The sequence below is a fragment of the Felis catus genome, chromosome B2 (assembly GCF_018350175.1).
Source record: "Felis catus isolate Fca126 chromosome B2, F.catus_Fca126_mat1.0, whole genome shotgun sequence".
NCBI classification, from domain to species: Eukaryota; Metazoa; Chordata; class Mammalia; order Carnivora; family Felidae; genus Felis; species Felis catus.
This window is the reverse complement of record NC_058372.1, coordinates 35,603,465-35,618,585: the sequence shown is the minus strand read 5'-3', so window position 1 is coordinate 35,618,585 and position 15,121 is coordinate 35,603,465. Positions and strand designations below refer to the sequence as shown.

The 15,121-nt window shown below is 47.8% G+C and overlaps 1 protein-coding gene across 1 annotated transcript; it reads right to left on the bottom strand.

Moving 5' to 3' along the window:
- Nucleotides 1–522: 522 nt before the first annotated feature.
- PIM1 (Pim-1 proto-oncogene, serine/threonine kinase) lies at nt 523–4,781 on the bottom strand. The gene is given in 6 exon segments (NM_001009322.1): nt 523–1,188; nt 1,966–2,142; nt 3,709–4,075; nt 4,169–4,219; nt 4,327–4,433; nt 4,560–4,781. Coding segments are annotated over 6 exon segments (942 nt in total). The 5' UTR covers nt 4,642–4,781; the 3' UTR covers nt 523–1,030.
- Between the last annotated feature and the right edge of the window lie 10,340 nt (nt 4,782–15,121).

The window sequence follows — 15,121 nt, the reverse complement described above, 5'->3', positions numbered from 1 at the left end:
GGAGGAAAGGAGGAAAGAAACTATGGCAGCAGCCGTGGAAGCTTGGAGCAGGGAAGGGAACCAAATAAATAAATAAATAAATACATAACGTTGACCTCCAGGTTAGAATGCGCGTCTTTTCCAAAAAAAAAAAAGAAAAAAAGAAAAAAGAAAGAAAAGAAAACAAAAACAGGTAAAATAACTTAAAGGCAAAATTAAAAAAAAAAATTCAATCAGCTACGATCCTTTTGTACACTACCCATGCCGACTGTACACACATTTACAGTTTTTCTGTTGATTTGCATTGTTTGTGCATTTGTGTGTGTGTGAGGTCTTGGCTTTGAAACAGTTAAGTAAAAACCAAAAAGGAAGACCAGTTCACTCGGAGTTTTACTAAAGGAGGCAGAAAAAGGGCAGGTGGCTCAGCGTTTGGCCCTGTAGCCTCTTCCATGGCACCTTTCATAGGAAGGATGGGGGGAGGGGGACAGGAGAGAAAAATAGGGAACCAAACCCAGGCAGATTTTTTGGAGAAGCAGCAGGTAAAAGAGGCAAGTTCAAGTATTTCTCCCAGCACAGCCGGAGTCCCCACAGAAGGCACTCAGAAGAGTCGGAAGAGGTGACAGGGACTTCAAATGTTGCTAGTCCTATCCTACCCCAACCCGTTTCCCCCCTACCCGACCCATCGCGGCATTCAGCAGAACTCGTGATGAAGGGAACAGTTCCATGGCAGGGTTCTGACCCCCCCCCCCCCCCCCCCCCCCCCCCCCCCCAGGATTTTGCAGAGTCCAGCCAAGCCGGACCTCTTTGAATAGGAGAGAGCATCTACGGGAGGAGTTGAGGCCTAGGACGCCTGGAGAGGAGTCTCTTCCCCCACTGTTGGGAGGCAACCTCCAGGGGGCCTGGGGTCTGGAATGAGTTGTAAATGTTGTTCCTGTTATCAAGCACTGTCCTGCTTGGCGAGAAGTGTCACTGGTACTCTGGGAAGCTGGAAACAGAAGCTTCCCCTCCCTCGAGCATCTGAGGGGGAGGGGAAGACCTGCCAGCAAAGCTGCTATTTGCTGGGCCCTGGTGACAGGCTGTGCAGATGGATCTCGGCTGTTTCCTGGGGCAGGAGGACATCTTGCATCCAGGGATGGTTCTGGATTTCTTCGAAGGATGGCCGGTCTGACGGTCTCAGGGCCAAGCACCATCTAATGAGATGCTGACACTCTGCAGAAAGCAAGACAGACAGAGGTTACAAATGACTCAACCTGCTTCTGCGATGCAAAGGTCTTGCTCATTTGCTTCCCAGGGGCCCACGACAGTCTGGGGTCCAACAGAGACCATGAACCTCCTAGAACTAGTGTTCAACGGGAAGGTATTAACCATAAGAGCTGGATCTTCCAACTTGCTTTCAGTTAAAAAACAGCTCCCCTCTTAAACCTGTGGTTTTCAAACTTCAATAGCCGGGGCCTTTCCCACGACACCCACTCACTAGAAATAGGAAGAATGATGACAAGGGATTTTGATGAGACATCAGTGAGCATGAGGTGATTCAATTCACCTACAACTTACAAATATGAACACCACCCACAATGAGGTCACTGGAACCACAATATTTAGAGAGTCTGCCTTAAGGGGAGAAGGCTCAAAGAACCCTCAACTTTTCACTCTGTGGCAAAATAGCCGGGAGTTGAGGGATCAGGACTGCTGGCACAAAAACAAAAAAAAACACAGCTTTCGGCCAAACTAGGTGGTCTTTTCTTCACAATATTCTCACACATGGTCTTCCTATGGCCTCCCAGGGAATGCTCAACACAAAGCATTCAATTCCTGAGCGCTGGCTCTCCGGAATCACTGGCCTACGACTCTGCTAAGCCAAGGGTCGCCAAGGGTCGCGGCATCCCCTGGAGAGGGGAAGCTCTCCAGAATTCAAAGACTGTCCCCTGAGGCCTAACCGCCTTGTGATTCCTGCTTCTCTTCAACAAGGGGCTTCCCAAAAGTTACCTGAAGAGACCCTCTGCCTGAAGAAAACTTGGCCCCTGATGATCTCTTCATCATGCTCAAAAGGAATATCTCCACAGACCATATCATACAGCAGGATCCCCAGAGACCAGACGGCGGCCGACCTGCCATGGTAGCGATGGTAGCGGATCCACTCTGGGGGACTATACACTCGGGTCCCTGCGAGCCGGGGGAATAGAAAGGAAAACACACTTTCAGCAGAAAGAAACAAAGCAACGAATATAGCGAATGACTCTTACAAAATAACAGCACCACTCCACTTCTCCCCGGACAGGAGCTGGGCTAACTCTATCTCCCCCCTAGGCTAAAAGGAGTGGATGAGTGGCATCTTTCCAACACAAGGCCTTACCCACCTCTCTACCAGCCCAGACCATACACCAAAATTCTTTACAAGCTGCTCCTACAGACAAACAGCGCTGGCCACAAACCCAGAGCCTGAGGCCCGCATGCGCTAGGACCACCCACAATGGGACGAAGGGATGAAAGTCTGCACAACCCAGGGAGGTATCCCAGAATATCCTGAAACTGCATGAAGGTGTCCCGGGAGCCTGGGTGATTCTCTTCTCAGCTGCCATCCAGTCCAGGGCCCTTATACAACATACTACATCCTAAAAGACAGGGTGCCCTTTGAGAGGCCTTCCTCCCCCCGCTCTGAGCGCCTCGACAGACATCCACACCCTGTCTTCCCCCCCGCTGCAAAGGTAGACAGCGCTGCAGAGCCGGTTTCAGACCACGTGATTCCTGTTTACAAACTTTGGGTTGTAAAAAAAAAAAAAAAAAAAAAAAAGGTGGGGGCCATCCCGCTTGTGCTCACCAGGGGGCAGCAAAGACTCGGAGGAAAAAACAAGGGAGGACCCGGCCAGCCATTAACTGTTAAATACAAAAAAATGCTGCCCAACCCAGCGTCCTCCAAGGGCAAATAAACACAAACCACAAGCCCCAGTCACAAGTTTTGAAAGGCTGTAGTTGGTTAGGTTAAGCCGCTCAGATGATGACCCACCCTCCTTTGCTTTGATCTCAGGCTCTCTATTCCATCTTTTCTGAAAGAACCCGCTCCAAGCCCCTCCCTAGGGTAGGTTTTCATCCTCTCTGCGGAGACACCCAACTAATTTTCAAACCAGCAAGAGATCTTATTTCACAACATTCATTCCCGACTCCCTCACCCCACAATGCCAAAAAATAAATAAATAAATAAGGAGGAAGCACAATAAAATGAGTTATTTAGTGAAACTACTGTTTCTATCCCTTTATCCGTCCCTAGATCAAAGGGGAGAGAAACTGCAGCTCTAAAAACTACATCACAGAAAACTCCTTTATAAAACAAAACAAAAATTACAAAGCCGGCGTCAATTTTCATCTCTCCCGCTCTCTCCTCCCTCCCCCCCCCCCCATCCCTTTACTGGCGGGGAAACTGGGTCAGACTTCAGAAATCTGGGCTACGGCCGGTTGCCCACAACCTCTTATTCATCGGAAAAGCTTGGAACCCACTGAATTCCACTTAAAAAATAAAATCATGCCAGAAACATGACAGGTTCAGCTGGCTGGAAATCTCCCGGCTTTACTACGCTGGGAAGCTCTTCTTCGCCCCACCCCTGCTAGCATCGAGCCAGACGGCCCGATGACCTTTACAAAGGGCCGAAGAGGGAAGCCGGCCGAGGCCTCCAGGCAAGGCCAAGTCACCTGGGCAGCTCCCTCCCCGGCAGCTCCCTCCCCGGCCTGGCTCACCGTCGAAGTCCGTGTAGACGGTGTCCTTGAGCAGCGCCCCCGACCCGAAGTCGATGAGCTTGAGCTCGCCGCGACTGAGGTCGATGAGGATGTTCTCGTCCTTGATGTCGCGGTGGAGCACCCCGCAGTTGTGGCAGTGCCGCACGGCCTCCAGCACCTGCCAGAAGAAGCTGCGGGCCAGCTCCTCCTGCAGAGCCCCCCTTTCCGTGATAAAGTCGAAGAGGTCTTGCACCGGCTCGGGCCTCTCCAGGATCAAGACGAAACTGTCGGGCCTCTCAAACCAGTCCAGGAGCCGAATGACGCCGGAGAAGCCCGAGCTCACCTTCTTCAGCAGGACCACCTCCATGGGCACTCGGGTGCCATTGGGCTGCAGGGGCGAGGGGGCTACGTTAGGGCGGGAGTCGGAGGGGACCCCTCACCCCACCCCATCCTCCAGGGTCGCTCACTCCAAGGCACTCACCAGCTCTCCCCAATCGGAAATCCGGTCCTTCTCCACGTGCTTGATGGCCACCTGGAAACCCCCCCAAAGAGGCTCCATTAGGTCCTCTCGCCGGGGCCAAAGCACACCCGAGAGTCTCCCGCCCGGCGCGCCCTCCCCACGGCGGGGCGCCCACTCACCGGCAAGTTGTCGGCGACCCGGATGCCTGAGTAGACCGAGCCGAAGCCGCCGCTGCCCAGTAGCGGGCCCACCTGGTACTGCGACTCCAGGGGCTCCTTCTCCTTGCCTAGGAAAGGGGGAGGCAAAGGGGACTCAGTGCCGGCCCGTGAGGGCCCCCCCCCACCCAGCTCCCAACCCTAGGGGTCTAGCCGCCTCCCCATCCCGGGATGGGGGGTGGGGGGTGGACGCTCACCGGGCGCCAGCTTGGTGGCGTGCAGGTCGTTGCAGGGCGCGGTGCGCAGGTGGGCAAGCGAGTTGATTTTGGACAAGAGCATCCCAACCTCCAGGGTGTCGGCGTAGGGACTGTGTCTGGAGGAGCTGCAGCAGGAGCTGGGGCTGGGGTTATGCCGGTGGCTGTGCCGATGGCTGGAGCTGAGGCTGCGGCTGGCGTTGCGGCTGCGGCTGCGGCTGGCGCGGAAGGCCGAGGGCGAGTCGGAGGACGACTGGGGGCGCTGCCGGGGCTGGCGGCCGGCGGACACGCCGGCGGGGTCAGTCAGCGCCGAGGGCGGCGGGGTGGGCGGCTCGTGGGGCTCGTGCGGCAGCGCCGCGGCACTGGGAGCTTGTAGCTGCTGCTGCTGCTGCGGGTCCCGCCACAGCCGCCGCCGCCGCCGCCGCCGCCAAGTCCTGTCGGGCCTCCTCCGCCACCGCGGCCGCTGCAGCAGACGCCCGGCTCGCCCAGCCGCCAGGAGTAAAGGGGCGGAGCGCGCCGGCGGTGGCGGGGGAGGGGGGTCGCGGGCGGGCGGGGATGGGGCGGGGCCTCTCCGGGAGGCCTAGGCGGGGAGCCGGGCTGCCGGGCCGGCTGAGGGAGGAGAGGGGGTGGGGAAGCGGCGGGACAGGGCGACTCCCCTCGGCCCCCGCCCCGCGCGCTCCTTCGCCGCGCCCCGGCCCCGCCCCCGCCGGCGCGTCTCCAGCCAACCAGAAGCTGACTGATCTGCATAACGCGGCGCGCCCCGCCCACGCCCCGCCCCGCTCTCGCGGTCAGAATGGTCTCTACGCCGCCACGACGTGGCGGGAAGGAAAAGGCGCCAAAATGGAGGGGGAGGGGCGCGGGGCGTGAGGGGAGGCGGGAGCTGGGTGTCGAGCCGCGAGGGAGGAAGGATGGGGAGGGGCGTATCGATTCAAACCCAAACAATAACAAAGCCATCAAAGGCCGCCGGAGGCCGGCTCTGCGGCTCTCTGTTTCTCGGAGGTTTTTGGGTCAAGGGCTCGAGCTGGAGCATAACAAGTTGCGCGGGGACGACGGGCGTCGGTGTGTCAGGCGGGGAGGCCGGCGCGCCGGGGAGTGAGGGACTGTGTGTGTGTGTGTGTGTGTGTGTGTGTGTGGGGCGGGGTGCCGACGAGGGTGGTCCTCCTGTGTGACTCAGACCCGAGACCTCCAAGTCGGCTTGGGCGGCTTCACGAGGCGCTGTGGGCTCGGGTTGGGTCCTCGGGGGTTGTGTGTTGGGGGCGCGTGGGGGGCGAAGGAGCTGCAAAGATGTGAGTCACGGCGGTTTCACCGAGGGAGTGGAGGTGTCACAGGCCTGGAATAAAACCGGGGGAGAGCTCGGCTTATTCGGGGGAGGGGTCCAGATCGCGGTTGTTCCAGCTGGTGGGAAAAAAAATCAGCCCCCAGCTTCTCGAGCCGGCGTTTATTTTAAAAACGCAGACAAGTACCAGTGAATCCTGATTCCTGAGAAGTGATGTGTGTTAGCGTGCCCGGCAAAGAGGAATCACGAAACAAATGTTGGTATTATGATGCCAGATGCTGTCTCAGCCCCTCCTGTGAGGGCGGGAGAAAGAGGAAAATTCCTCGCCGAAAACGAGGGTGGGAGGGCGCGCTTGATTTAATCAGAGTTTTCGCGTTGTGTTCACCTTTTCATCAGCCTGTTATTACCAGGCTGGCAATACTAGCAATCATTGGCTGCCCCGAGTCTTGTCTCAAAGGAAATCCCCCCACTCGCTGCCCCACCGTGGAAATAACGCGGAAAACTGGCCAAATCCACTTTCAGCCTTTGTCCTTTTAAACTTCACGTAGAGTTGATAACGACGTGTGAAATGAGTCCATTAAAATTCTGGGTAACCCATACATCGAATCGCCGGTGGCCTGAGTCATCGAAAGCTAACTGCATCCCGTTTTAATATTTTTCAAGTGCCTGTTGGAAGTTCGAGGATCTTAGCTGTAGCGGCAGTCGCTGGGGAATTTAGGTGTTTCGTTAAAAGTTTTCGCCGGCGCGTGTTTTAGAAAGATGTGCCCCGATGATAGTTCAGGTTTTACAAATCTGTCTTATAAAATATTCCGTTCTCCTTTTGTTTGTGTTCTGTGGCCTAACTCTTATGGTTGGTGACTTAGGAGAAAACCCAAGAGAACAAGAATTGCTCCCTTTTGTCCAGACAGCAAAATGAAACAGAAATGGGATGACACAGGGTCATACAACAATGACCCAAATGCAGCTTGGAGTGTTCAAGGATTGCCTTTCATCAGGGTCTACGACTGTCCTTGGTACTAAGACATCCAGTGGAAATGTAAGTGACCCGGCTCTTCCAATCCCCTTCACCCTGCTCTCCTTTTCCGAGCCCTGCAGGACCACCCCACATGCTCCCACTCACCCAGCCCTTGCCAGACTTTCTGCCTTTCCAGAGGCGTCCAGCCTATTTCCGGGGGCATCCCAGGGACGCCCTCACCTCTTCACTTTTATTTAAAGCCTTTCCAGCCTCCAAGACACCAGACTGTTAAACAACGCCAAGCATTCTTCACTGTCCACCCACTCATCTGACAATCATGTGTTTGGCTTTTTATTTTTTTAGATCTCCTTGTGGATTAACTCCTCAATTAGTTATACCTTGTTTCCCTATTCTTTGAACACTATATATATTTATATATTTTTAAAAGTATTTTATTATTTTTTTGAATGGTTATTTATTATTTATTTTTGAGAGGGAGACAGAGTGTGAGAGGGGAAGGGGCAGAGAGAGAGAGGGAGACGCAGAATCCGAAGCAGACTCTAGGCTCTGAGGTGTCAGCACAGAGCCCGATGCCGGGCTTGAACTCCTGAAACCGCGAGATCGTGACCTGAGCCAGAGATGGATGCTCAATGCACTGAGCCACCCAGGCGCCCCAAACGTACATGTTTTTGTTGTGCAACATCTGTTGGACAACATGTGTCGTTGAGGAGAAGGAGAAGACCAAGATGAGTCTCAACAAAAAGGTCATGAGAAAAGTCAACTGATACTAAATTTAAGTGAATTGAGCGGGCTTGGGTAAAATAAAGGGAAGGTGAGGAGCAAGGGGCTTAAAAATATGGGATTTGGCACCTACTAGTTAGGTGACATTCATCACGTTACTTAACCTTTCTAAGCTTTAGACTCTGGATAGAGATAATAGCACCTGCCTCATAAGGCTGTTGTAAGGCGCAAATAAAATTCTACATGTAAAGCACGTACCCTAGCACAGAGTAAACTTCTAATAAATGTTAGCCGTGATGACAATAATGACGATTGTGATTATGACAATAATGATCTTGGAATGGTCTTGTACCTTGGAGGTTCCAAAGGTGAAATACTAGGTACGTCTGATTGTAATCATCCAGGGACAGAATGTGATTCAAAATAATTGTATACATTAAATCAAGTTCAACCTTTTTCACTTTCTCTAGATCTTTGCAGGGCTAAATATTTAATTAGGTAGAGCTAAAGTGATTAACATTTAATATGCTGCTTAGTATGGTGGCTGCTTCACAGCTGGAAGTTACAAAACATGGACCTTGCTTGGCAAAGAGCTTTTATTTACTTAAAACTGCTTTTAAAGATAATTATTAAACATTCAGGTATGTATTGCATTAAAAGTTACTCTTCCAGGGAGGGTAGGGAACTTGATGTGTTTATTCATCAAAATGTAGTTTTAATAATAAAAACAATCACGGTCTGTGCTGTTTCAAAGAATCTAACAAAGAATCAGAAAAATCGTGCTAATAATTAAATAACAAGAGCTTTTGGAAAGATAAAGGCCATAATTATGCTTACAATTCTCTGTGAAGGGAAGAATTTGTTCATGTTAATTTGAACAATAGCCACATTAATCCTTAGGTAGGTTCCATATTCCACCTGATACAGAGTTAATCAAGTCATTGTCAAAAGGAATGACTTAAAAAAAAAAAAAAAAAAGGAATTACTTAAGCAATTTCTGTAATACCAGAAGCTTAGAAGTAAGTTTGAAAGGGATGCCTGTACACTTTTTTAAAGTACCTCTGAGTCTAGTTGATGCACTCATATAATAAGTAGGTCTGTATAGCATTTTCTCTATAAGCTATTTGCAATTAATCGGGTGGAAATCATTGGGATCTATTTCTTTCCTAAAAAAAGAATTACTGTATTTTTTTTTAATTGAAGTTTGGTTGGCACACAATGTTACATCAGTTTCAGGTGTACGAATTACTGTATTTTTTTAAATGTTTAATGGTGAAACACCACTATCTTTTATTTTACTCCTCCTTGTTTGGGGAAATAAAAAGAAAGGAGAAAATTTGGAGAACGCCAACCACCTCAACAGCTTAAAAATAACTCCAATCACCTCAACAGTTGTAAGATTATTTAGAAAAATCTAAATTTCACATATATTTCCTATGCATGGAATATATGTAAAAATCCACTACAAACTGTAAGTCATGGAACCGTAAATTTTAAAAGACTGAAGTAAAGCCTCTTTTTTAAGTTGTCATAATCATGATAGTAGTGGACAGCTAAGACATCCACAGTGTCCCAAATTCAGAAAGCTCAGGGAATCTATGTTGTCAAGCTAGAACTGGTTCTTGTCCTTGATAAGACGTGACATTTGTTTCAAGTGTATAAATCACTTGGTTTTCAGTTTCGTCAGCAAAGTTGGAGAAAGAAAGTGTTTTTATTATCTGGCGAAGTAATTTAAGTTCATTACCAATTCATCTTTTTTTTAAGAAATTAAAAATAACCTATGGGAATGCAAGCTGGTGCAGCCACTCTGGAAAACAGTATGGAGGTTTCTCCAAAAACTAAAAATAGAACTACCCTATGACCCAGCAATTGCACTACTAGTCATTTATCCAAGGGATACAGGTGTGCTGTTTCGAAGGGACACATGCACCCCCATGTTTATAGCAGCACTATCAACAATAGGCAAAGTATGGAAAGAGCCCAAATGTCCATCAATGGATGAATGAATGAATAAAGAAGATGTGTTATATGTATACACATATATATGTGTATATATGTGTATATATATGTGCGTATACACACACGCATACACACACACACACACACACACACACACAATGGAGTATTACTCAGCAATCAAAAAGAATGAAATCTTGCCATTTGCAACTACATGGATGGAACTGGAGGGTATTATGCTAACTGAAATTAGAGAAAGACAAAAATCATGTGACTTCACTCATATGAGGACTTTAAGAGATGAAACAGATGAACATAAGGGAAGGGAAACAAAAATACTATAAAAACAGGGAGGGGGACAAAGCATAAGAGACTCATAAATACGCAGAACAAACTGAGGGTTGCTGGAGGGGTGGTGGGAGGGGGGATGGGCTAAATGGGTAAAGGGCACTAAGGAATCTACTGAAATCATTGCTGCACTAGATGTTAACTAATTTGGAAGTAAATTTTATTTTTTTTTAATTTTTGTTAACATTTATTTATTTATTTATTTATTTATTTATTTATTTTAATGTTTTTATTTATTTTTGACAGAGAGAGACAGAGCGGGAGCGGGAGAGGGAGACACAGACTCCGAAGCAGGACCCAGGCTCCGAGCTGTCAGCACAGAGCCTAACATGGGGCTCGAACTCACGAACCGTGAGATCACGACCTGAGCCGAAGTCGGAAGCTCAACCGACTGAGCCACCCGGGCGCCCCAACATTTATTTATTTTTGAGACAGAGAGAGACAGAACATGAATGGGGGAGGGTCAGAGAGAGGGGGACACAGAATCTGAAACAGGCTCCAGGCTCCGAGCTGTCAGCACAGAGCCCGACGCGGGGCTCGAACCCACGGACGGCGAGATCATGACCCGAGCCGAAGACGGCCGCTTAACCTACTGAGCCACCCAGGCGCCCCGGAAGTAAATTTTAAAAAATAAAAAATTAAATTAAAAAGGAAAGGAAAAAAAACCCTCTCAATCAGTACCATGCTAATAAAGGAGATATAATTTGTTCACACACACACACACACACACACACACACACACACGCACAAAGAAATAAAAATAACCTAGATTTATTTTTGGAATTTTACACATTCAGCACTGAAAATTTGAGCAAAAATAGTCAATATTTATTGAAGGCACTGTATACAAAGATTTTACAGTTCCTGAGTATTTATTGGATAGGTTAAAAACAAAAAAGAGTAGTTAAGAATATAAAGGCTACAGAGAGCTTGGAGACTGTTATAAGATACCTTATGAGACTACGAAAATATATGCCTCAGATGAAAAAGACCGGGCACATGAATAAAAACCCTGCATGTCTGATAAAGAAAAGGGGCCCAGGCACCTGGGTGGCTTAGTCAGTTAAACATCTGAGTCTTGGTTTCCGCTCAGGACATGATCTCACAGTTTGTGAGTTCAAGCCCCGAGTCGGGCTCCACACTGATAGTGCAGAGACTGCTTAGGGTACTCTCTCTCCCTCTCTCTCCCTGCCCCTCCCTCTCTCACTCTCATTCTCTCTCAAGAATAAATAAATAAATTTTCAAAATAGGGGCACCTGGGTGGCTCAGTCGGTTAAGCTTCCAACTTCAGCTCAGGTCATGATCTCACAGGTGGTGAGTTCGAGCCCCGTGTGGGGCTCTGTGCTGACAGCTCAGACCCTGGAACCTGCTTCTGATTCTGTGTCTCTTTCTCTCTCTGCCTCTTTCGCTCACACTCTTTCGCTCACTCTCTGTCTCTCAAAAATAAATAAAAATTTTAAAAACTATTTTAATAAATAAAATACATTTTCAAAAGAAAAAAGAAAAGGGGCCATCGTGTATGTGTGTGTGTGTGTGTGTGTACAAGGGAGAGAGAGAGAGAGGAAGCAGGCATGAGAGAGAGAATGTCATACATTTGGAAGTTGGTGAGGGGATTGTCTGCCATGTTTTGAAAAGTATAGAACTGTTGGGCACCTGGGTGGCTCGGTCCATTAAGCACCCGACTCTTGATTTTGGCTCAGGTCATGATCTCACTGTTCATGGGTTTGAGCCCTGCATAGGGTTCTGCATTGACAGCGCTGAGCAAGCTTGGGATTCTCTCTCACTCTCCCTCTGCCCCGCTCTTGCTCACTTCCTCTTTCTCAAAAATAAATAAATAAACATTAAAAACATAAAATAAAATTGCTGATGTGAAACTTGGAAAAGCCACAGAAAGCATCTAGGTAAGTGAAAAAGAAAAGTTCTCAAAAATATTTCATAAGGTATCTTGCTAAGGCACTTAAACAGATGCTACTGAAAAACGTGTTTATTGTATATCTCATTTGTCATTTACTAGTAAGCAGCCTTACCTTTCTGTACGTGTTTCGTCTCTACAACTAGATTATAAACATACTAAGGGCAGAAATCATCCTTTCATTGAACATGAAGGCTAAGTGCTAAAAATGGGTCTGGTGCAAGGGGCAAAAGACATTGTAATAGCAGCCAACATTAGCTGAGCATCAAAAATGTCCTAGGCATATTTCTAAGCACTTTATGTGGATCCTCATATAAATCTTAGGGTTTGGGGGCAGTTTTACTGCCTTCACTGGTTTCCAGATAAACAGAAACTGAGAGAAGTAATTTGCCCAAGCCCTATATGGAAGAGCTATCTGCTACCCACCATGACATTCCACTTTTCCAAGGAACACAAGATGAGTTTAAGGGATCTGGCGAGTATTCTATGATTAAGTTCTGAGGATATCATCCACAAGGGCAGGGTTCAGAGGAGGCCGAAGTCAAGAAAGTCTCCGTGAGGATGTAGAAACTTAATGTGGATTTTTTTTACGAAGTTTTTTTTTTTTTTAAATGTTTATTTATTTTTTAGAGAGAGGGGGCGGGCAGAGAGAGAGGGAGAGAGAGGATCCAAAGCAGGCTTTCTCTGCTCTACCCTGACAGCAGAGAGCCCAATGCAGGGCTGGAACTCACAAAATGTGAGATCATGACCTGAACCAAAGTAGGACCCTTAACCACCTAAGCCATCCAGGTGTCCCTGAGCTTAATGTGGATCTTAAAGGATGCGTAAGATATAAATAGGTAGAAAGGAGAGAGGGAATGGGCTGAGTAACATCAGGAATTGAAGCAAAAGTTGCTTTGTATTATGTTCTTTGCATTCCCTATAACATGAGAAATGAATGAGTACAAGTTTCTTTAAATAAGTCAAAAGCAGAGAGCCAGAGGAAGAAATCAGTAGGACCTCCTGATGTCATGATGCAAAAGGTGAAAGATAAAAAAAGATGGAGACTTTATTTCAGTCTTTATTGAAGAACAAACTAGGAAGATTCTCTATTCAAATAATCTCTTAAAGCTTAAGGTCTAAGAATAATAGTTTACTCTGTGGTTAACATATAGAGTGTTCAAGATCCAAATGTCAAAGAAGATATGCATTAACATGATTGGATAAAATCCACTCGATAATTTGGAGAAACATTTTCTTTTATATATGTGTATACACACACACACACACACACACACACACACACATATATATACATTTAGTTATTTTTGAGAGACAGAGAAGGACAGAGCACAAGTAGGGGAGGGGCAGAGAGAGAAGGAGACACAGAATCCGAAGCGGGCTCCAGGCTCCGAGCTGTCAACACAGAGACCCACGCGGGACTCGAACTCACAAACCATGAGATCATGACCTGAGCCGAAGTCGGACGCTTAACCGACTGAGCCACCCAGGTGCCCCTGGAGAAACATTTTCAACATACACATCCTATTTTCCAGCTCTGTTTTAGTGCTCTTTTTCAGTCCGGGTGCTGCTAAAACAAACATAGACAGGTCCCCACAGCCAGAGGTAAAACAACCGTACTACAAACACGGGGTCATTTTTTTTACAGCCTTCAATGTATCACTTTGTCAAAGATTCTTTTTATTAACGTACAGTCTTGCTCACTCTAGGGTGAGCTGTGTTGTCCTCTTTATAGAAGTGATGTTACTTTCCCCTGGATAGGTTACGCTCACTTCTGGGTTCAGTGATGCTACTTTATTAGATACCCACTCACTAAATGGGAATCAAACTTCTCATTGGCGCTGTCTCCCAGTCATTCTTATGAAGGGGAGTTATACTGGCAAATAGCCAGTCCTCTTGGGTAGGGCTATAAAGGCAACACAGATTGCATACTTTGCCCAAATTACACACACATCCCCAATTTCAGTCCACCGTGTCTGACCAACTCGGGTCCGTTTGGACTTCTTGTGGTTTTTCCTGATCATTCCAGGAAGTAGTTTGGAAACTCACAGCAATGATTTGTGCCGGTGATCTGACACACTCATATTCTTCTACCTGAGCGTTGGTTGTTTTCACAGCATCATCTTTAAGAGCAGCGAGCCTTGAGCGTCTGTGGTGAAAGAACCCATGTTTCCCCAATGGAACCATAAGCTCTTCATGTGCAGAGACTATATTGTAAAAATTTTAAGACCACATAGCTCCCTTTGGGAGATACTAAGCAGATAATTTTTTTTAATGTTTATTTATTTCTGAGACAGAGAGAGACAGAGCATGAGTGGGGGAGGGGCAGAGAGAGAGGGGACACAGAATCCCAAGCAGGCTTCAGGCTCTGAGCTGTCAGCACAGAGCCCCACGCAGGGCTCGAACTCACAGACTGCGAGATCATGACCTGAGCGGAAGTCGGACGCTCAACCGACTGAGCCACCCAGGCGCCCCCAAACAGATAATTTTTAAAAAAACTAAATTGAGGGGAGCCTGGGTGGCTCAATCGGTTAAGCATCCGACTTAGGCTCAGGTTATGATCTTGCGGTTGAGCACAGGTTCCGCGTCAGGCTCTGTGCTGACAGCTGGAAGCCTGGAGCCTGCTTCAGATTCTGTCTCTCTCCCTCTCTCTCTGGCCCTTCCCCACTCATGCTCCATCTCTCTCTCTCAAAAATAAACATTAAAAAATTTTTAAAAAAACAAAACAAAACAAAACCCAAATTGAAAGGTGCCTGGGTAGCTCAGTTAGTTAAGCATCTGATTCTTGATTTTGGCTCAGGTCATGATCTCATGCTTCATGGGATTGGGCCCCATGTTGGGCTCAGTGCTGACAGCAAGGAACCTGTTTGGGATTCTCTCTCCCTTTCTCTGCCCTTCCCCCACTTGCCCTAGTGCTCCCTCCCTCTCTCTCAAAATAAAAAAGCAAACATTAACAAATAATAAAATAAGGGGCGCCTGGGTGGCGCAGTCGGTTAAGCGTCCGACTTCAGCCAGGTCACGATCTCGCGGTCGTGAGTTCGAGCCCCGCGTCAGGCTCTGGGCTGATGGCTCAGAGCCTGGAACCTGTTTCGGATTCTGTGTCTCCCTCTCTCTGCCCATCCCCTGCTCATGCTCTGTCTCCCTCTCTCTCAAAAATAAACACTAAAAAAAATTTTTTTTTAAATAATAAATTGAATGAAACCCTAAAGAGAGCACATAAGACCCTGTGAATTTCCCCTGCCTTAATCTTTGCCCCTGCCACTATTTACTATGTGTTGTAATGAAAAGACAGGTGACTGCTCTTTGGAGAATATGAACTTCAGAGAAAATTTTTGCCTTTCTCAGAAAAGCACCTTTATAAATTAAGATTGCCAGAT